The sequence below is a fragment of the Physeter macrocephalus genome, chromosome 5, assembly GCF_002837175.3.
Source record: "Physeter macrocephalus isolate SW-GA chromosome 5, ASM283717v5, whole genome shotgun sequence".
In the NCBI taxonomy this organism is placed as follows: Eukaryota; Metazoa; Chordata; class Mammalia; order Artiodactyla; family Physeteridae; genus Physeter; species Physeter macrocephalus.
In genome coordinates, this window is record NC_041218.1 from 72,701,026 (window position 1) to 72,724,782 (window position 23,757).

The 23,757-nt window shown below is 33.6% G+C and overlaps 1 protein-coding gene across 3 annotated transcripts in view; it reads right to left on the bottom strand.

Moving 5' to 3' along the window:
• SNX13 (sorting nexin 13) overlaps positions 1 to 23,757 on the bottom strand; it is a 155,149-nt gene that overhangs the window by 64,828 nt on the left and 66,564 nt on the right. For 2 of the 3 annotated variants that reach the window (XM_024127474.3, XM_024127470.2), the window contains 8 exons: positions 19,028 to 19,149; positions 18,835 to 18,936; positions 17,376 to 17,464; positions 12,954 to 13,037; positions 9,249 to 9,387; positions 8,754 to 8,842; positions 5,097 to 5,196; positions 4,015 to 4,208 (listed from right to left, as the gene is read on the bottom strand). In XM_024127474.3, coding sequence (XP_023983242.2) covers positions 4,015 to 4,208; positions 5,097 to 5,196; positions 8,754 to 8,842; positions 9,249 to 9,387; positions 12,954 to 13,037; positions 17,376 to 17,464; positions 18,835 to 18,936; positions 19,028 to 19,149 — 919 coding nt within the window. Of the gene's footprint in view, positions 1 to 4,014; positions 4,209 to 5,096; positions 5,197 to 8,753; positions 8,843 to 9,248; positions 9,388 to 12,953; positions 13,038 to 17,375; positions 17,465 to 18,834; positions 18,937 to 19,027; positions 19,150 to 23,694; position 23,757 lie in introns of all 3 variants that reach the window. The other variant, XM_024127480.2, reaches the window with a different exon arrangement.

Sequence of the window (23,757 nt, forward strand, 5' to 3'; positions counted from 1 at the left end):
CATGTAGCTGTCCAGTTTTCCCAGCACCACTTATTGAAGAGACTGTCTTTTCTCCATTGTATATCCTTGCCTCCTTTGCCATAGATTAGTTGACCATAGGTGGTGGGTTTATCTCTGGGCTTTCTCTCTTGTTCCATTAATGTATGTTTCTGTTTTTGTACCAGTACCATAATGTCTTGATTTCTGTAGCTTTGTAGTATAGTCTGAAGTCAGGGAGTCTGATTCCTCCAGCTCCCTTTTTTAACATCAAGGCTGCTTTGTCTCTTCGGGATCTTTTGTGTCTCCATACAAATTTTAAGATGATTTGTTCTAGTTCCGTAAAACATGCGATAGGGATTGCACTGAATCTGTAGATTGCTTTGGGTAGTAGAGTCATTTTCACAATATTGATTCTTCCATTCCAAAAACATGGTATATATCTCCCTCTGTTGGTATCATCTTTAATTTCTTTCATCAGTGTCTTATAGTTTTCTGCATACAGGTCTTTTGTCTCCCTAGGTAGGTTTATTCCTAGATATTTTTTTCTTTTTGTTGCAATGGTAAACGGGAGTGTTTTCTTAATTTCATTTTCAGACTTTTCATCATTAGTGTATAGGAATGCCAGAGATTTCTGTGCATTATTTTGTATCCTGCTACTTTACCAAAGTCATTGATTAGCTCTAGTAGTTTTCTGGTAGCATCTTTGGGATTCTCTGTGTATAGTATCATGTCATCTGCAAACAGTGACAACTTTATTTCTTCTTTTCCGATTTGGAATCCTTTTATTTCTTTTTCTTCTCTGACTGCTGTGGCTAAAACTTCCAAAACTATGTTGAATAAGTGTGTTGCCCTTTTAAATGATACTTCTCTGATCTGCCTGCAGCCTTCAGAATATTATTTTTGCAGTGGTATAAATAAGTACAATCAATTGTAAAATAAAATTCACTATGACTTTCAGCTCTGCTCTTAAGCCTATATATCACACTCATTTCTCTAACCAGTGCAATGTCATGACATCAAGTTAAATATCCCTTCAATAAAATCATTTAGGCAAAGAATAATGGGATTTTTTTTACTCACTAAAAACAGCAGGTTTTTAGACTTGTAGGGATTTGTTTCCAGCTCTCCAAAAAAATGTCCATCAATTTTGTATCTCCAGGTTTGTTTCATAGACCAGCTGTTTGTCTATCAGGTCCTTTGCATCTATGAATTCATCATACAGGCTACCCATGTCTAAAATGCCCATTTTTAAGTACTTCGAAGCATAATGAATGTCATAAGTTAAACCTCTCCTTTTCAAGGAAAATGGTTTTAAAACACACAGATCATTTAAACGTGGTAAAGGTGCATTCCAAATAAATTACAGTTTTAGTAAAGAAAGTGAGAAAATCCTCTTTAAACTAGCTGTTCCCTTCTGGTGATATCTGAGTTCTCAATAGCCTTAGTTCCAAAAAGTGAGTCATTTTTTTCATTATATGAGTTTTTGTTACAGCCTACACATAAAGAACTCAGTTCAGTCCATCCATTTCAAGGTTTATTTTAGTCCCTTCAAAAATCATTCAACAGTTTTAGAGAAAGCATATAAATTTCTGTTTATTTCACCATACTCATTCTTGATGCATTTTCAAATGAGAGAAGGACATTATTCTTGTCCCATTCTTTGAAAATATGATTTACTGCAGGCCACCACTGGCATCTTTACTATGACTGGCAACAATGATAGCCATCTGGAAGGCAAATGTCTAAAGTTATCTCCTGACATTTTTGTAATGTCAAAACCTCAGAAAGCTGAAGCAATAATATTGTTCAGAACACACAGGTATAATAAAACTGTATGGGAAAGCAAGTGAATAATTACAGAAAACGGGCTTCATCAGGAAGCACGGAAGTAATGACAGGTAAAGAATATATAGGGATCTTTAAAACTATAATGAATGTTCTATTTCTAAAGCTGGATGGGGTATAAAGGTGTTTGCTATACTATTATGCCTAAAACTGTGTACTCTTTTAAGTAGGGTATATTTCTTAAGGCAAAAATGTAACCAAATGCACAAATAAGCAGTTTCCAAGTAACATTCATACTAAAATTGAAATACAATTTTTGTGTTAAGTATAAATTAAAAGGTATTATAGCATAGCCATTAAAAGTACTGGAGTGTCAGTAACCTTGAATCTTGAGGATTTTTGTGTCCATATTTATGAGGGATATTAGTCTGTAGTTTTCTAAATGATGTCTTTGTCTGACTTTGATATGAGAATGACACAACTCATAAAATGAGTTGGGAAGTGTTTCTTTTTTCCCTATTTTCTGGAAGAGTTTGTGAAGTATTGGTATTATTTCTTCTTGAAATGTATGATAGGGTTCATACCTAGTGAAACCAGCTAGACCTGGGCTTTTCTTTGAAAGATGATTTTTTATTATTAATTAAATTTATTTACTATATTTTCTGTTTCTTCTTAAGTCCGTTTGGCAATTAGTGTCTCCCCAGGAATTTGTCCATTTCATCTAAGTTGTCAAATTTGTTGTCATAAAGTTGTTTGTAATATTTCCTTATAGGCCCTTTAATTTCTATAGAGTTGGCGGTGATGCCTCCTCTTTCATTCATGATTTTGGTGATCTGTATCTTTTTTCTGGGCCAATCTAGCTAAAAGTTTGTCAATTTTGTTCTCTTTTCCCAACTTTTGGTCGTACTCATTTTTCACTATTGTTTTTCTGTTTTCTATTTCACTGATTCCATTTTGATTTTTACTATTTCCTTCCTTCTGTTTGCTTGGGTTTGTCTTGCTTTTCTTTTTCTAGATTTTTAAGGTGAAAACGTAGATTGTTGATTTGAGATCTTTCTTCTTTCTAATTAGGCATTTAAGGCTACACATTTCCCTGTAAGCACTTCTTTAATTGCATCCCATAAATTTTGATGTACTATGTTTTTTTTTTTTTCTTTTTGGCTGCGTTCGGTCTTCGTTGCTGCATGCGGGCTTTCTCTAGTTGAGGTGAGTGGGGGGCTACTCTTCTTTGTGGTGCGCGGGCTTCTCATTGCAGTGGCTTCTCTTGTTGCGGAGCAGGGGCTCTACGCGCGTGGGCTTCAGTAGTTGTGGCTTGCGGGCTCTAGAGCTCAGGCTCAGTAGTTGTTGCGCACTGGCTTAGTTGCTTCGAGGCATGTGGGATCATCCTGGACCAGGGCTCGAACCCGTGTCCCCTGCATTGGCAGGAGGACTCTTAACCACTGCGCCACCAGGGAAGCCCCAGAAGTCACTTTAAAGTAAATGTACTTTAAGAATAAAGGAGTCTGGAAGCCTGGGTCACCCTATTATTCACTGCTTCTCGCTCTCCACTCCTCACCCAGCCTCACTGACTTTCGTTGGACTGTGGCATGAAAGAGAAATAAACCTTTGTTGAGTTAAGCCACTGAGAATGTGGAGAGGTCTAACGGGTTTATAGGGCTGTTCAATTCTTGTATATCCTTGGTCATTTTCTAGCTAATTGTTTTATCCGTTTTTGAGAGTGAGTATTGAAGTCTCCAACTATTATTGCTGAATTGTCTACTTCTCCCTCAATTCTGTCAGTTTGTGCATCATGTATGTGGGGGCTTTGTTGTTTTATCATCCTCATCAACTGACCCTTTTAGAATTATAAAATGTTCCTCGTTTCTCTAGTAACAATTTTTTGTCTTAAAATCTATTACTAATATTGTTATAGCCACTCCAGCTCTATTTTAGTTATTGTTTGCATGGTTTACCTTTTTCCATCCTTTTACTTTCTACCTATTATCTACAGTGTGTGTGACCTTGAATTTTAACTGTCACTTTGTATCTGCATGACCTTGGACAAGTTAATTCAATTTTCTAATTGAATCAGTTTCTTCACCTATCAAATGAGGATAATACACAATAATACTATTATCAGGATTAAATAAGGCAATGTAAGGCAGTTGTGCATAGCAGAATGAATAATGGATTTTTACAAGTACTACAAAAATCATTACTAATGATACTGCCAGAGAAGATAAGAAAACAGTAATCAAAATATATTCTCACCTTTTCTGATAAATACTGTTCATAAATTCCAACAGCAGCTGCTCTTAAAAGACCTTTGGTTTGGTTGGTTTGATGTTTTCCATCTTTCTGACGACTTGATAAAACTTCTAGCTGTTGTTGGGCTGTAACACGGTATCCTTCCACTGTCATCCAGAAGAAGAGATGTGCCTGACCCCCAGTTTGCTGCATGTAATCTACCAAACAAAATCCGTAACAACATAGATATTAAAGTCACACATTTTGGGGTGCATACAGCTGTATGACAAGTTAAGAAGGATTAAAGTTTCAAATACTTAAAACTCTACATTTTGAACATGTTTAGAAAATGCTTGACGTTAAAAATAAAAAAGTTATATCATAAACTGGTTAGGCTGAGAAGACCAGTTATGCAGAAAAAGCAAATGGAAGCACATGTTTAAAAAAAAAAAAATCTGATTTTTCACTAAAATATCTCTAGGGGATAAAACTGCCAGAGAAGGCTTCATCAGAAATAAACTACTTCACCAACATTCAGCTTCCATTCTCAACAAAGATTATTAATCATAATATTACTATTATCATAAATATTAAAAATAAGGTTTGGGCTCTTCAATAAGCCATGCATTTGTTTTTGATCATGAAAATGAAGAATCAGGGAGTTTTGCTGGAAATGTCCCCCAGATAAAAGCAATTTTGATGTAATATTAATAAAAATTAACAAATATTTATATATTAAAATGGCATAAAAACAAAGCCCCTCCCCCATTCATGCACCAAAATGATATACACAGGTTATACACACCAAGTATTCCTGATAAAGTACTCTTTCTCAAATAACTTAGATTTAAATTCATAGTAGACTCTCCTAGGGTTTATTTAAAAGCAGATTAGCAAATGCACATTGGAGTTAAAATAAGCATTTATTTCCTCAACAACAAAATAAATCTCTCTGGTTTCCAAAGAAAAGGGAGTATTTCAGATAATGAGGGGTGGAAGAGAGATATATATGCCATACCTAATCTCAGGTATTTAAAATTTAACAATATTTACAATTATTAAAAATTTCAGGGGTTATATTATTTTTATAAAATGGATTCACCTACCCATAAAAAATTGTAGTGCAACATTGTCTACAAGAATGCTGTCCAGGGGGACTGTGCAAAGTTTCCCAAAGTTTGCTGCCAGTTTCACAGTATTTATTTCCTACAAATAAAAGTTAATGTAGATTAATATTTCATCTATTCACTCACTAGGTTAAAGATCTTTACACAGATGTAAAAATTTAAGTTAAAATGGAATAAAAATAAAGGTTTCTCTTCTTGTACATGTGGGTGCCCAATAAAAAGTATCAGCTCACTGAATTTCCTAGAGTTATTCTAAGAGCTGCTTAGTAAATATACATTAAAAGTATAAGCACTCATTTCTTCTAATAAAAAAAAAATCTAAACGTATTTTCATGGATTCTCTATCGCTACATATTCCAAACAAAAATGAACATTTTAGGAGCTAAAGGGGATATGTGGATCCCCTTAATATGTTCAAGAATAAACAAATCCCAATATTTTCAAGTACAGATTGAAGTCTACCTACTGGGAAAACAGAAAATATTCCCGAGTTAATCTGCTCCTAATGGAGTAAAAATTCTATAATCTTTATAGAAAATGTATTTCATTTCAGTCTACCTGAATAGTAAATTACATATACTTCAAAGCAAGAGAGCAGGTAACTACCTATATAGGGTGAAAAAAAAATTTTTTTAACAGGTTCAAATTTAGAGAATCTACATGTCCAGCATTGTGCTAGGTGCATTATACACATTACTTCATTAATCTCCGCAGCAATCCTATTGGATAAATATTACCAATCCCACTCAACAGATAAGAAAGTTGAGGATCAGAAATGTTGCCTGGGGTCACAAAGCTGGTTAGAATAAGTCAGCGTCCTCAAAACCTGCTGCCCCTTCTACAAAAAGCCATAGTGTTTCCGGGAATGATTTTCACCAGCTTCTCTGCGCTCCCAAATCCGTATCTCACAATCCTCTATTTTTAAAAGATACACAGGTTTTCTGAAAGTTAGATAGGCTGCCTTATTCAGGGGCAGATACTAAATTAGGCATAGGAAAAGGAAGGAAAGGAAAAGGACATAAAGGAAAAGGAAGATGATTTGAAAAAAAGAGAGAAGAGCTTTCTCTGTAATTAGTATCTCTCCTTCATATAAGTACTTAATAATAACAGATTACCAACTTAAAATGTCTGGGGTAAAGCAATCTAGTCCCAGCACATGATTTCTCCTAAGTCTTCCTTCCTCAGATTTTATCACCTCTTTTTCCTGTCCAGCAGCACCTCTATAGATATGGAATGGAAAAGAGTATTCACTATAACTTTATTTCTGATAAAAAGAATACAGCACCTCCTAAGACTTTAAGATAAGTAGCATGGTTAAAACTACATCTCTGTGAAGAGTGAGTTTTCTTCCAAAGGTAAACACTGTATGACTGACTTGAGCTATTAAAAAAGGTAAAGCTTGATACTCAAAATAGAATTGACAAGCTTCCAAACAAGGTTTCAAAATTTCAAAAGGATTCAATATCGGAAAGTGTTTAGGCAAACAGACTTTAAATAATGATGCGTATGGATCATTAACTCTTAAGATCTAGGTAAGGTAACTAGATAAAGAAACAGTAAGAACAAGTGAAACCATATTATTCTTCTATTCTGAATTTACATGCATGTATAAAGTCACTTTAAAATATAGTTAACTGAAACAAAGACAGTCAGACATACACCCGCACACACATATAAATGACAAATGTGGGCCTCAAGTAATGTAACTTATAATTAAACTAGCAAACTAAACTCAAGATTTTTAAAAATAAGTCTTCCATTCCTTAAGGAATTTAAGTACACTGCAAAATTATAAGACCAGAGAGTCACAAATAAATTTCCAACAGAAAACCAGCATGAAAAAGGTGACTACACTAAAAACTAAAGGTAGTAAAAAATGTTTTTTTATGTTTTAAAGCCCCAAATCTCTGCTTCTCCTTTACAATGAAACTCTTCCAAACAGCTACCTATAATCACAGTTTCTAATTCACCTCCTCCCATTTTCTCCTGGACTGACTCCAGGCAGGGTTTCTCTCTACTGTTCCACCAAAATGCTATCATCAGATCACCAATAATCCCCCTGCTGGCAAACCCAAGAGTCAATTCTAAATCTTCATCTTACTCAACTTATTAGTCACCTTTGATATACTTGACCTCTCACTTCTTTAAACGTTTTCTACACTTGGCTTCTAGGATATCACACTCCCAGGTTTTCCTTCAATCTCACCAGTCACTCTGTTTCTTTGGCTAGATCTTCCACTTTGTCTTAAACACTAAGTAACTGCAGGTCCTCAGGACTAAGTCCTTGATATCTCCCTACTTAAACTCATTGTTTTAGGTAACCTCATCCAGTCTCTTAACTTTAAATAAACATCTGATAATCCTGAGGATTCTCAAAGTTTGTTCCAGCACTAAACATTCCCTTGAACTCGAGTTTACAAATTAGCATGTCTACTTGAATGTCAAACAGGGATCTCAAACTAAAACATTCAAAACTTGATTCTCTCTTCCAGACTTCCTCTTCCCTCAGCTGTATCCATTTTAGTAAACAACAACACTGTTCATACAGTTGCTCAAGCCAAAAAACTCTGGAATCATCCTTGAGTCCTTTTTTCCTCTCCCACCCCATATTTAATCCATTAGCAAATCCTGTTAGCACTATATCTAGTCTCTAATTACTTCTCACATGAACCTCCACAGACATCTCTTACTGAACTAATGCAACAGTCTTGTAAGTGATCTGTTTCCATTCTTGTCCCCACCACTCCACCACAATCTATTCATCACAAAGAGTCCAAGTAATCATTTTAACTCATAAGTCACATCATGTCACTTGCCAGGGCAAATCTCCAATGGATTCCTATCACAATTAGAATTTTAAAAAATCTTACTACGGCAGTAACCCCCAAGGATCCTCTCTAATTTCATTCCTACTACAATCCCTTTCATGCATTCCATACCAGACACAATGACCTCCTCTAACTCACCAGGCACTTTCCTTTGCATGCTCTCACCCTTGCCTGCAAGATTCCTTAAAAAAAAAAAAAAAAAAAAAAAATTCACAGGACCCTCTCCTTACTCACATCTCTCTTTGCTCAAATGTCACCAAATCTCTCAGCATATATCTAAAACACTCCCAGACATTCTCTATCACCCTACTTTGCTTTACTTATTGTTTTCACATTTACTTATTTTTTACATTTTTTACATAATACATCAATTTATATATTGGTTAATTTTCTGATTCTGCAACTACTGGGTTGGCCAAAAACTTCGTTCGGGTTTTTCTGTAAGATGTTATGGAAATGTAAGCTCCATGAGAGAGATTTCTGTCTGTTAGGTCCATCTAAAAAATGGTGCCCAGTGTACAAAATATAACAAATGTTGAATTTTGAATAACACATGAGTAGATAAATATATAAATCAAGAAATAAAATCTTTAATTACTTCAGTATTTTTCATGCAGCATTTTAATCTCTTTAGCTTCTTTTAACAAATACTTACACTACATTGTGTAAGATAAACTTTTTTCTAAATTCTTAGTTCTTTTGTAGAGTGCTACACTGGTTAATATTCTACCTTTTGTCATTTGCTAGATGTTTTAATGAATATAAAGTATTTATAACTAAATATTAATTCAAAAGTACTTTAACTTACCTTGCCTGACTGCAACCGTTGTATTCTTGAGTCACATACTTTCTTTACAAATAATAAGCTGTTTATTTGATTTTTGATGGTGTTGATATCTAAAAACAAACAAATTGATTATGAGGTAGAAAGTGGCAGTGTTACTTGTGAAATACTTTAAACATACACTTACTATAATTTAACATAATAACCAATGAATAGAGCAATTATTTTATTTAATAAAAGAAATAACTGGAAATTTTACAATGAAATTATTTAATTAAAATAAAACCATGCCAATTATCTTTACTTTAGAGATAACTGCAATAGTAAGAGTCTCATATTCAGAAAATTATTGTGCTTTAGTCTCAGCACATATTAGCATAATAAAAGTCAGATTTAATTAAGGTGAAAACAACTAATAGCATAAAATGACATTTAGGTAAATTAAAGTTTTGTTTGAAGACACAGTAATCATTAAAGAAGTAAAACATTCTTATGCTTAAATAAATTATCAATACTTACCATCACCAGCTGTATCTAGAGATCGAAGATATTGTAATTCTTCTGCTGCTTTATCTCGGACTGCTTCTAGCTCTCCAATATTGTCACTCAATTTAATAATGTTCATAAAGGCCTCATAGTTGCAGTTAGAATCACGGATCTGAAAATAAAGTTTAAAATACAGATGGGAGGGAGACTCGCTTAAGTGAAAACAGAATCTTGAGTGCCTACCATGGGCCAGGCACAACTTTCCTCTATATCCCCACTGTTTATAACAAAACAAAATGAAAATCTCTGTACTCTTGGTACTTAAATTCTCGTAGGTCACAGACTATTAACAAAGTTAAGATATATAGCACACTACAAAGTAAAGAGCATGCTCAGAAGGTCTGATAATAGCAAGGAAGCCATGATGGCTAGAGCTAAACTAAAGAAGTGTAGAGTAATGGAGATCAGTGGTAATGGAGGGCAAATATGGTAGGGTTTAGTAAATATTTTGGCTTTCACTCTGAATGGAATAAATAGTTACTGGAGAGTTTTAAACAGAAGAGTGGCATTTTCTGACATAAATTTAACAGAATCACTGTAATGACATAAATAACTGTTATTTCATCTTTTTTCTCCAGCCACTTGCTATCTAAGAATAGGAATGGAGTAGAAGGTTAAGTTGGATTTAACGAGTGTGGTTTCCCCAAGCAAATACAAATAATAAAGTGAGAGAGAGAGGAAGGTAGTTGAGGATGTTGTGAAGAAACAAATGACTATGACTGCCAACAAAATTTAAGCTAAGTGAAACAGTAAGGGGAGCTATGAAAAGGTAGCCAACTTGGGATACTGTCCATTCTAAACAAGGAGTCAAAGCACTGGGGATTGTGTAAGTCCAAAGCTATGGGGAAAAAAAAAAAGGCCAATAAGCACATGAAAAAATGCTCAAAATCATTAGTCATCAAGGATGTGCAAGTTAACCATAACAAAATGACAATGCCAAATGTCTATCAGAATGTGGAGAGACCAAACTCTCAAACAGTGCGAGTGGAAGTACAAAATTATAACACAACTTTGTAGGACTACTTGGCAATTTCTCTCACTTGGTATAAATTTTACTTCAATAATACAACAAGAAGTAGGTTTTTTTTTTTTTTTTTTTGTGGTATGCGGGCCTCCCTCTGCTGTGGCCTCTCCCGTTGCGGAGGACAGGTTCCGGACGCGCAGGCTCAGCGGCCATGGCTCACGGGCCCAGCCGCTCCGAGGCATGTGGGATCCTCCCAGACCGGGGCGCGAACCCGGTTCCCCTGCATCGGCAGGCGGACGCGCAACCGCTGCGCCACCAGGGAAGCCCAAGAAGTAGGTTTTTAAAGACCTGATTTTTCTAAGAATACATTAAGAACAAGTAAGTAGCTGTTCACTTATCTGCTCTGGGGGGGGATTAACAATATAAACCAACTAGGTACTCTATTCCACAGTCAGAGATAGGACTTAACATTAACTAGTTTGTCTTAAAAAGAAATAAAATATATATTTCGAGATGAATAATGCAAATCCGTCCACACTGTTTTTAGAAATGACTTAAAAATTTTAAACTATTGTTGGGTAACACGAACAACTTTATATAGAGAAGTTATATGTTACTACTACACTGCTCTAAACTTTTCCTTTCAAATAGAAATAAACTATACAATTAGATATCATTAATATGAAATTTAACTGGGTGAAAGAGTAAGAACTGAACCAATTTTAATCTTTATAATACCTATACACGTAAAGGGTTTTCCACACAAATAATGCCAAAAGTGTGCAAACCAGACAACAAAGTAGGCTAAAGATCCTTTATTGATATATTCTTCTCTTTTAAATATATTTTCTGATTTTTATAGCAAAGTACAATAGTGATCAATTCCTGTTCATTAAATTATCAAAAAGACCCACCCATCATACACAATAATAGAACCAGCCCAAATGTGGGGAGAAGAAGTAAAAATATGATGGTCTGAATTCTTTTTTGAGTATGTGTTAAGTCCCCCCAAAATATTTTTCCCATATAACTAATTATATACTTAATATAAGCTTAGCAAAAGAAAAATTGAAAACTAAAGAAAAATATAAATAGGAATAAAAATAATTCCTAACATCATGAGTGAGAGATAACTATAATATTCTGGTAAACATGCATCCTTTTCTGTACTATAGGTAAGATTATACAGCACTGTACCCTGATTATTTAAGGTAAGTATACAATATCCATTTTTGTGTTACAAAAAAAATTTTTTCATGTCATTTACTCTTACTTTATTACTTAAATGTTTTTAAATTTTACCTGTGTTTCCTACTTCTTAAAAAATCATTTTGTTACATAACCAATACTCCTTGTAAGTAAAGTGAAATATATAAACAAAAGAGAAAAATTAAAACTTTCAGGATCCTACCTCTCTATTAACATCTCAGTCAGTATACATCTTATCAGAATCATAGTCATTCATAAATATATAATTACTTATATATTTATTTTTTACAAGATTAGATATCTAAACACATCATTTTTAATTATGCTTTTCACATAAAAATATACATATCTTTTCATATTCATAAAGATACACTACCATAATAATGGCGGCATAGTATTTTATTGTACCAATATGCCTAAATTATCCCTCTATGTGGGACAATTAAATTGCTTTCAATTTTTTAGTATTACTAGCAACACTGTCATTAATGGCCTTAAATCGGATTGTTGCAAACTTGCTTATTAGCACTTTAGAATAAATTTCAGGAGTATAATTCCTAAGCAAAGGACATGTATTTTTTTAAATTTTAATTAAGCGGATATGCATATTTTTAAAGCTCTTAGTAGAGCCTAGCAGGACTCTGAAGAAGCTGACAAAGGAAAAGAAAAATCAAGTTCTGTGACCTCCATGAAAGGCTCTAGGAACACAAAGATAGTAAGATAATTTCTGCCTGCAGGTAACCCACCATCTGATGGGAGAGACAAACACTGCGACAGGAACAACAATAAAAAATGGCAAGTCTGATAATGGATATGGTTAAACAAAGAACAATCAAGTAGTTCCTTCCGAGGAAAGCTAGACTGAGTTAACAAAAGACACTGTGGGGAAGAAATTTCAGATTCAAAAAAATGAATCAAAGACCTAGAAGTATCTATCAAAGTATTCCCAGTAATAGCCATTTACACTCTTCCTCAGCCATGAATTTACTGAGGAAAGTATATAACCAGAAAAAAAAAAATTAGAGCTAGTAAACTTAATAACCACTAACACTTTGATATATCTGACAAATAAGAAAACTGAGTTATCTTATAGACATACTAAGCAACTTACAGAAACAGATTGAGAATAAAATGTAAAGTACATACATACTATTTAAGTAGTTCAGAACACAGTTGTATTTAAGATCAAACAGCAGTTTTTAAAAATACTCATCATCTATACACACAGACAATAAAATATCCTTTTTTAAATTTAAATAAGTAGAAACAGCACCAAAATTGTAAGGAAGATTACCTTATCAACAAACTTGCTTACAGAGAATCTGGCTAGTACATTCAACACATAAGGAAATAGAAATACTGAAAATATAAAGATTATCTTTAGATGTATTTTTACTTAATTTCTTGAATAAATTATTGCTTAATCATCCTGACCTCCAAATCATATTTGTACATTTTAAAAAACTGTTTTAAAAACAAGAGTTGTAATTTTACAAAGTACATACCATCCATATGACATATTGATTAATATAATCAGGATCACTGAGTTGATTTATTAATGGAAGAAGAATTCCTCGTGCAAGGATTTCCTGGACAAAAATTTTAAAACACAAAAACAAACTTAATCTAATATACTTCTCAAATCAATAGCACAATGTAAATTTCCTAACACAATGCTGTTACTTAAGAAAGGTAAGGTAAACGTAAAAGTAAAACTTGATAAATGACATGATTTTACAAAAAGATGAGCTAATATACCTCAGTTAAATGAGATGAAACCACCTATATCAACCTGGATACATGGCCACAATGATAAGTAGAGTTGAGTGAAAAAAAGCAAAAGGATACCTCTAATATGTTAGCATTTATACTCATTTTTAAAAGGCAAAACATGGCACTATAAGTGTTTATGGATTCCTACATCTACATTAAAAGTATAAAAACAAAAAAGAAAAGGAAAAGATACCAATCTTAGAATAGTGATTGCCTTCAAGGGAGGGACAGAGCAACTACAGCAAAATATTAACAGTGGTTAAATCTGGGTTGTTGGTACATAAATGTCTATTGTATTATTCTCTACACCTGTCTGAGTTTGAAATTTACCTAATGGAAGATAATAAAAATAAAATAACATATGTTAAAACAATTACTCAACATTCTTTAGAATATACCTTCTCATTCTCTGCAGCTGTTTATGCTCCTACCTATTAAGATTCTGCCTCTCCTTCAAGGACTGAGTACAGAATTAATTTTCCAATTAAATAAACCCTGATCATTCCAGCTGAACACTTTTTCACTTATATGTTTAAAATACACTAATGCCCTGTATTTAAGCCATTTATCACATACCATTCTGTATGTAATTTTGTGTCTTCTACTTCTCTAATACACTACAGCTCTTCAGGACCTTTTTGTATATGAGTGAGATTAGTTAATCTATTGATTTATCTATCTTCAAAAGTACTTAGCCTCTTCTTCTCAAGGTCATTGTCTTAAACATGGCTGGAATTTGATAAATATTAAATGATGGAAATGAAGAAACTAAGAATTTAGTGCTGATTCTACTAAGACCATATTTTTACCTGTTATTACTCTTCAGTCCTTTATGCCTGTGATATCTAAATTTATGATATATCATTTCTTATGAATACTGGAGAGGCTAAATAGCTACAAATTTAACAGGATGTTTCACTTTTCTAAGTAAAGGACCAATTTATTTATTTATTCCTTTCCAGATCTCTAATTTATCTGTGCCATTTTCTGGTGTAAGTTCATAGAAGGTAGCCTTCATTTTCTTTTCCTTTAGAGAAATACATTATTTAAATTCTACTTTTGTAAGGTGTACAAGTCTTTTGACAACTTTTCCCCCATGATGAATTCATATTTCCAAAAGGCACTAATGGAGGCTCCAGTAACTTTCTGAAATCTCTTTTGAGACATCGTACAGTCTCAAAGTAGAAGAAATTGCTTATTCTTTCAAGGTTAGCTTTAACTCTAACTTCTTAAAAATTATATTTATTTATAGATTCCCTTCCTTCAAATTATGTATCTGACCACAGAAGCTCACATTTTTAAATGTACTTTGTAAGGAGAAAATTCACAAACAAAAAAGTATTTTTTGAAAGTTTCTTTTCAAAGTGAGAGAAAAAAACATGTGGACAAAATTTTTGAATAAATCTAGTGCTTCTTATTAATTAATGCAATCAGTCAATATGTCTCAGAAAACTACGATGATCTCCTAATTTGCCTCATGAAAGGGTTTGGTTAGTCAAGATGTAATCATATGACTCAACAATTCCTCTACAGGTTCTAGTGAGAGCTCTAAATATTCCAAAATATGTAGCAATTTCCAGATAATTTTCATATACTTTAAGACAAGCACCAGCTGCCAAATATGAAGGATCAAAAGATAGAGTCACTGAGGCCATGAATCTCTAAATCAATAAAACACAGTAATGGAAGAAAGGAGAAGCAATTAAACAGCAATTATCTCAGTCAAATACTGTGATCTGTACAATCCATACAAAGGATCCATATAAAGGAAAGAACTAAGAACTCTCTAAACTGTTATTTAATCTGAACAAAATATCTTTTGGGAAAACCTAGATTTAATTATCAACAAAAGAAAACTGATAAAGAATTACCAAGTTAAAAGAAAAACAAACTGATTACAGTGCTCTAACAATTATACTCAAATCAATTAGACTCAAGCAAAAATAAATAAAATATTGGTCTAAAAGAACAATCTATGGCAAAACATATTTGCTCTTTAAACATTCCTACTTATTTTAAACTATAACCCCATGTAACAAGACTCATCTTCATTCCTGTCTCCTAAAAGTCAATTTAATCTTTAAGGAGCAGCAGTAGCATGTCCACCACAGCCAGCAAGAAGGACAAATAGGTTTCCTTTTGCATTAAACCCAATTCTCTCATTGGGTATGTGCTATGTGGCAGGTACTGTGATAACCACTAAGTACATAAGCATGATAAATACAAAATATGGTCCCTGTCTTTAGAGAACTTAGGATTCTACTGGGGGAAAGAGGCATCAAGCAAGTAAATGCAACAACCAAATTATCATTTTAAAATACGGTAAATGTTATGAAGGAAAACAGTACTTACCTACACTAATAGGGAATTATGAGGGGGGCTTTTAGATTGGAGGCCTTTCTGAGGAAGTGAGATATGTGGGACAAATACAATTTAGCCAAGAGAAGAAGGAGAATCATTGTAAGCAGATGAAAAAGAGTACGAGACAGCCCTATGGTGGGGAGAAATGGCACTTCTGGAGAAGCCAATGTAGTTGGAACACAGTGACGGCATGGCATGAAGGCCAGAGAGGTAAACAAAGCCACATCATGCACAGTCTGATTGTTAGCCTTTTAAAAGGACTTGAGATTTAAAACATTTCCTGGATAGTTATTACTGGGATGAAGAAAAGACTTATAAAAGGCAGACAGGATTTGGAGGCAAGAATAAGATTTCCATCTTGGGCATTTAAAGTTTAAAAGGGCTGTGAATCAATCAAATAGTGATTTTAGTGGGCAGCTGGTCAGAGGGGCCTAGAGCTCAGAAGGGAAGTCTGGACTAAAGACATAAACTTTTATTAGCATTTGGCTGGTGTTTAAAGCCATAGGAATGGATGAGCAAGAAGAGGGCTCAGAACTGAACAACTTGGATATTTAAAAGTTAAGAAGAGGAATTAAAGCATATAAAGGTGACTAAAAAAGAGACCAAAGGAAGAGAAAAAGAGAAGACAGTAATGACGTGGAATGCAAGAAAAGAGTTTCAAGAAGGAAAACATGGCCAGCCATGTGAAATGCTGCTGAGATACTGCCTAACAACGGCTATCTGGAGTACCAGGCAAAGACTCTGCTGCCAAATAATCAGCATGAATGAGTATGATGACTGATTAGCAGTATCTTCCTTCAGTGGTAGATGTGAATCTAGTGATAGACATGCCAGATATTTACCTCCCTTGATAATGACTAGCCCAAATAATTGGTCTTCACTATATATAATCTATCAGACTCTTCCCATCAAAATCAAGCATTTTCTTCTCACTTCACAGTACCATTTACCCTACCTGAGAAGTGCACTGAACTCAAGTTAGAGAGCTATTAGGAAATTGATACTGCTTAAATAATAACATACAAGCATTAAATAACAACAGACACCTTAGGAATTGGTGTATCTGTTCTGCAGAATGGTAGACTAAAGAGATCATAAGCTTTCATTTTTAGAAAAATCAGAAACTTCAATTTTACCCGTTCAGCCAGGGTAAGGGCTAATGTTAGCAATAGCTAGCATTTCTCAATCACAACCAGTAGCCAAAGCCAAAATGTTATTCCTTTACATGTGTACAAAGAATTTTACTCCAAAGGTTTATACCCAGGGAATAAATGAGTCCAAGACTACTGTTCTCATCTGACTAACTTATTTTCCAATGACAAGAAGTAGAATCTCAGCTACCCAGGTTTTTCTGAAAGAGTCTATCCAGAAGTGTTACTTTGGTCGGCCTAATTTAATTTATAGGTGAAGCTATATTAAAGAAAATTTAAAACATATCTTTGTTATAATCAAAAATCCAAGTATCTAACTCTAACTCAGGCAGTTTTCAAGGTGTTGTCCAGGAACCTCTGGGGTGTAGGGGGAGACAAGCATACAGTGATATTTTCAAAAAGGAACATGACGGTGTGATGATACCATTAATGGAATGTGGGCTTGTGTATTTCTGTGTTCCAAAATTTCTTAGTTTTAATTTACAATACAATAAATATTGATAGATAAAGCCCACATAAACAGAAGCTCTTTGGGGTCCTCGATAATTTTTAAGAGCGTAACAGGGTCCTGGGACAAAAATTTTAATAATTACTACTCTAAGTTTCTTTACAGCCATGTATTTTGTATAAGCTTAAGCTTACCCTGACAAAGTATCGCATGATCTTGTTCTGGAAATCTCCAGGAGGTAGCAATAAATATAATAAGACCTCACACAAATCCCTTAGGAATCCTAGAAATAAAAGAAGTAGCTATAACAACATTAAAAAATACGAAGTCTCCACCTACTCTTGATATAAAACACAAATAAAGGTAGAAATAAGCAGTTGCCTGATTATACCAGCTTATTACCTTAGTAATCAGTATTCACTAAAAATTCCTTTATTGTTCTCCAAATAGCAACTATTCATTAATCAAACTAATACATATTTTTTATTCTGCCCAATTCTATCCCACATTGTGAATTGCTGAGAAACTTCAATTACAAAAGTGTTTTCCCCAAAAAGTTTTAGCTGTACCATGTATTCTACACTTCTACCACACATCTTTGCATACTTAAAAGTTATGTGCACATTTAAAAATACACTTGTAACTATTTTTTCAGGAAAGAACTTCCCCTATATTGGCAGGTAATAACAAGAAGAGTATGCGCTTCTATTGGGTTGGCCAAAATGTTCGTTTGGGTTTTTCTGTAACATTATGGAAAAACCTGAACGAACATTTTGGCCAACCCAATATTTTACTGATTGAGGAGGGCTTGATTTACATAAAAGGACTGTACATTATTATATCTATTTCTTACATTTAGTTATTTCATATTAGTGCTAATGAAGTAGCAGTTAAGAACTGAATTGCACAATAAATATAAAAAGGAAAGAAGGAAAAAGGGAAAAAGCGGAAAGGAAGGCAAAGAAATAAAAAAGCTGAGCACATTTTTAAAAATCTAAGAAAACAATTTCCACAACCAGAAATGCGTTTCTGAATTGTTCATATGCTGACACTTCCCAGGAATATAATTATAGCGTCAGAACGAACTTTTTGGTCAATGCAATGAACAGCTAATCAAAAAAATGTGCCAAGTAGCACAGACTCCTAGTTGTTGTAAAACTAGGAAAAGACAACATCCTCAGCTAAAGCTTATCGGGTCTAACCTCTCAAAAAGAAAAGTACATTCAACTCTATAAATTTCATTTGAAATATTATAATCATTCTCTTAGGAAATATTTAGGGTAACAGGTGTACTCTTGAAATAGAAATAATAAATTCAAGGGGAAGATAAATTACTATAGATCAAAAAAAGTAAATTTATAATTATATAATGTTTCAGTTTGCTGAAAAGATGACTAAAGAGGTACTCTTTAATTGCCATCTTTAAATTTTAAAGATGACCTTTAAAAAAGAAAAAAGAATCTAGAAACTACTGTTAAGAGTTAAAAAATACAATAAAGTGAATAGTAGCAGTGTCTTTACTATGCTGCCTGTCCTGTAAGAATAATTTCACTCTTAGATTTTACACTTAAATTTGTTCACTGATTCTGCTAACTTGTCTCCAACCAATGTGAACAGTTACTGTTCTCAAAAAAGTTAAACTGAAAAGAAAACCTTCTTCATCTTTGGGAGATGTGCACACTAGGTCACGGCAAACGTCCTTCTCCATTTCAACTTCAACTTCAAAGAAGGTATCTACAAGATCTTCTGCTGTACCTGGACAAAGAAGGAACAATTCAAGACATACAGAATAATAACGAAAAACAGATTTAAAAATCCTAATTTTCAAAGGGGATAAAGATATTACCTTTCACTTGATCATCTTTCTCTGTTATCTTCTGTTGAGCCTTTCTGAATACTCGTAGGTGTGTGCCAAAATCATCTACAATGCGTGTAGTAAAATAAGGTTGCCAGTCTATTTCTTTTGACCTTACAAAAAACACATGACATAAAAGCATTATATAAATGCTTTTTTTAATCAAAAAATAAGTTTATTTAATGACTACTGAAAGACATGATTATCAAAGAGACTGAATTTATTTATACTGAGATTTTACTCATTTAACCACTATTACACCTTAGCATTCCCTTTCAAAAGACCCAGTTTATCAAATCTACTTAAACCCTCGAACAATATTCTTTGAAGTATTTTATGTGCCAAAGCTTAAAAGTACTATCTAAATGCTTAAAATAAATAAGAGAAAAGACAACAGGTATATTATGCAATTTCTCATCCCAGACAAAACAATATGTTAGAAATTCAGAATGTTTTTCCTTGCTTTTAAAAGAGCAGTTGAGATATTTCTTGGTTCCTTCTGAAACCCTTCTGAATTCTCCACATTCTTCCTTTTAGTTATACGGTCCAAGTTTTGAACCAAATACCTTTGGTATGAGCCTGACTGGTTTCTGTTTGCATATACAAACACTTAAAAACTTAACTATTTGAAATAACTATAGTCACATGGGAATGGTTTAAAGAGTAATGTAAAATACCACCCTTACCCATGAAAAAGGTGATTACTAAGTTTATTAAGTTACCTAGTACTCTTATCTCAAAAGCAACAGACCTCAACAAACATCGCTAATTTATAAACCAGTGAAACAGATAACAAGTACAACAGATAAAACCAGATTATACATCTCTTTGCATTAAGTGATATTTTTAAATAAACATGTTATTCAATGCTGTTTTCCTTAAGTTAGCACTAAAATTAATTCACCCCTTTAGGAACATACCAAATAGAAGATAAAGAGGCTACCCATGAAGATGCTAGACAATGGGGGAGCAAAAAAAAGTTACCATAATTCATTATGCTAATTCACCATATATGTATAATAAAGAAGCTAGTGAATAAGTTGACTTGATTACTGTCTTTTGAGAAAAAACTTTTAAATGAGGTAATGGCACTGAGGAATATAACAGATGGCTATTTTCAAACAAAAACATAAATTATTAACACTCATAATTTTTAATGCACAATTATGATTTTGCTATATACATGGAAAGAAAGAGTAAATTATAAGTACATGAATACAAACAATTTAACAAAAATAAATGTAACCTGAGCTCTGGGATCTGAGGAGGGGTTACCATTACTTAGAATGTAAGAGCCATGTATATAAGCATACACTAAACTTGGTAACAATACTCAGTCTCAACATAAAACCTAAAATAAAAACTTAAACCTAGAGGTCTGTAGAGTCTCTTTTTGTCCTTATTTTAAAAAGAAAAGCACAATCTGTGTAAGCACCTCTGAAAAACTCTTTACATGAATATTTGTACAAAATCATCCAAACCTGAAAATTTTATAAGAACAAAATTTACTTGGTATAGGCCATTAGTTCATTTAATCCATAAAAGGTTCATTCTAACAAATTTAGAAGAAAGCAGAATACATAATCTTTCAAATTACATATGTTCTGTTTCATGGTACAGTGCTATTTAAATAATTTACTGAAATTTTCAAACAAAACAAAATTTATTAATTTTAGAAAGCATTTTAAAACCTATCTCAATTCATTATGAAGGATGTAATGACATTTAAAATGACTGAAAGTTAACAAGTAATGCAAATATATGAAAATTATTTTAAGTACTAAATACAGATTTCTACTTTCAATATACAAATATATTGAGGGTGGGGAAAACAGGGAACACAGTATTTCATATTCTCTATCCAAGGTCATCATTTTCCCTCTGCTTGACTCTTTTACCCTGAATACATGCAAATCTATTGTAAATCTCAACTCAAAGGAACTGTTCTAGGTTAGAAAGATGAGAACAACAGTAGTACATGACTTCCCATTTATATAATCAGGAAAATATCTACTAACAATTTCTAGTAGTATTTGTCTTAAAATTTGAAAGCCACACTTCCTTCTATTGATCCACAGGTAGCTTTCTATTAGAGCTCTTAATATTATTTATTCTTAAGTTAGGCCTACAGTCAAGGCTCTTTTTCACTTTGTTTAAAATATTCCCCCACATGACTCCTAGTAAAAACAGCTGGATTACTACACAATGAATCCTATTATCTACACTTTGATTTTATTATTACTTAGAGGCTTTCACTTCTTGAATTTAAAAATGAGAGCATACTTACTATATGACCAAGAGAATAAGGGATATATTCAACCCTACCCTGAGAATATACAATTTATATTAGGCCCTTGAAGCTTATATTTCTTGATAGAATGCTTGTAAGAATTACGAAGGTTAACAAGGAATGCAAATAAGCAATGAAGTCTTAATTAAAGAACAAAAGGAAAAGTCAAACTACCAAGTGTAGCTCTCTGATATATTTGGCATGCCTTGTCTTCATCTCTAACACCATCATCTTATTCCTGGCCTTTTAATTGATCTCCCACGTCCACTCTAATCTACCCTCCATTCTATTTTCCATACAGCAGCCAGAGTGATCTTTTTAAAAATACAAATACGATAATACAAAACAAGAGCTGTAAAAACCCTTTAATGACTCTCCAATCATGCATAGCTGGGGCCCTGCTTACTTGCTCATCATTTCTTCCACTGTCCTTCCTTTTCTGTTCTGTGTTTACCTCAATGCCTCCGGACAGACTATTCCCTCTGCCAAGTTTGCTCACCCTGTCCACTCTCCATAAGTTTACCTTCTCTCCCCCATATTCCTTTGACAATTCTCACTTATACTTTAGAGTTCATCTAAAATGTCAATTCCACACAGCACTCTTTGTTGACCCTCACCCTTTGCTTTATTCCTTCAGACTAGGTCTGGATCTCTAGTTACATATTCTCATGGCAGCACATTTTTCACTTTTTATAGCACTTACAACCTGCAGTTAAATAATTCAACTGCTGAGATAAAAATCTCAGGAAGTCAGGGATTTTGTCTGTTTTATTCCACTATGTTTTATTCACTAGTGGTGTTCCCCAATGGCTAAATAATATGTTAAACACTGGAGGCACTTGATACATACTGATTTATTGATTTCTCTTTCAGGGTCAGAGCACTGTTAATAGGTGCTTGGAGAATGGCCACATGAACCACATACAGCAACTGCTTCTTTACTCCTTAAAGTTCTGAAATATGACGTATATTGAGAGTTTTTTTTGCGTCTCTAAACCCCAAAGCTACTTAATGCTAATGCCAAAAAAAGGCAATGAATGTCCCAAATATGTGGGCTGAGACAGAGATTACATAAATTGCTTCACTGGGGCCATCTATTCTAAGCAGTATACAGCTCATCATCAGTAACACAAAAAACACATCAAAATCAACTAAGACTGAACTGGACTGAATACATGTCCTTGATTCAAGTAAAAGATACAGCATTTCATTAGTTGTGAAATTCAGCAAGTCATGTCACCTCCCATGGTTTTTCTCTAGGACACTTACAGCTTTAAGAATCTATGATTAACTACATACCCATCCCAACACATACACACATACACACACACACACACACACACACACACACACACACAGGAACACAGTACATGGAAAAGTGGTAACTGGTAAGTAAATCGAAATATTTGATCAAAAGAAGGAATCACGAATGTATTTCATTTTAACTTAAATCATATAAATCTTTCAGTGTAAGACTAAGATAAGACCTTTTGATTAATGTTTTGCTAAGTGTTATTAATGTGGCCTTTGTCTTGAATAAACCATTCTCACATTGAGGAAGTTATGGTTTCCAGTTTCTTTTAAATGGCATAACAACTAACAACATCTGTGAACAAATCCAAATGCAGAGTAAGAGTCTTTCAAGGCTTTTCACCAACATTTTATAGCTGTCTTTTACACACCTAATTCTACTGTGATCTATTTAGCAACTAACTGAGTAAATTCCAAAGCAAGTGACCTCGTTTTCATAGGAACTACCCTGTCATACTCATATTCTTCAATCTATGTAGAAGAAAATTAAATTATATGATTATAATAAAAAGTATAAGCGGGGTACACAGGTTCAGAAACAAATACAATTTCCTTTTTTAACACACTCAATTGTCTTCCTCCTCTAAAGCATCCATGCTCAGCTCAAACCACAAAACAATTATATCAGACTTTCTGCGTCCAGGAATCAACAACTAACTTCTGATAAGTTTAAAAGTCAAAAGGTAGGGACAGAAGTGGACAGAAGTACTAGAATGTAGTCTATTAGCCTAGCTTTAATGCTAAGGGCATGAGTCAGTATGTCTTACAAAGGGAATGGAGAGTAACTGGCTAACTAAAGAGAATTTCTATTACAGAAGTACAGAATTGGTACCATTCCAAAAATAGCTTATAATTTTTTTTGATGATAACCACACACAAAAATAAGGAGAAGTTAGTTAAGTGCTATGTCATAAGTCAAAAGGGATTAATTAAAGAGACCACACTATAAAAATATTTTGATGAATGACTAGTATTTAAATGGGGTAAAGAAGGATATAGGAACAGACAAAAGAGGGAAAAGAGCATGGCCTTTGCAAGAGTCATCATGTAGACCTGCCTAACTAAAGAAGTGGGTGACCATCTGGCAGTAGAGGCAATCTTCACACACTGGGCAGAATAC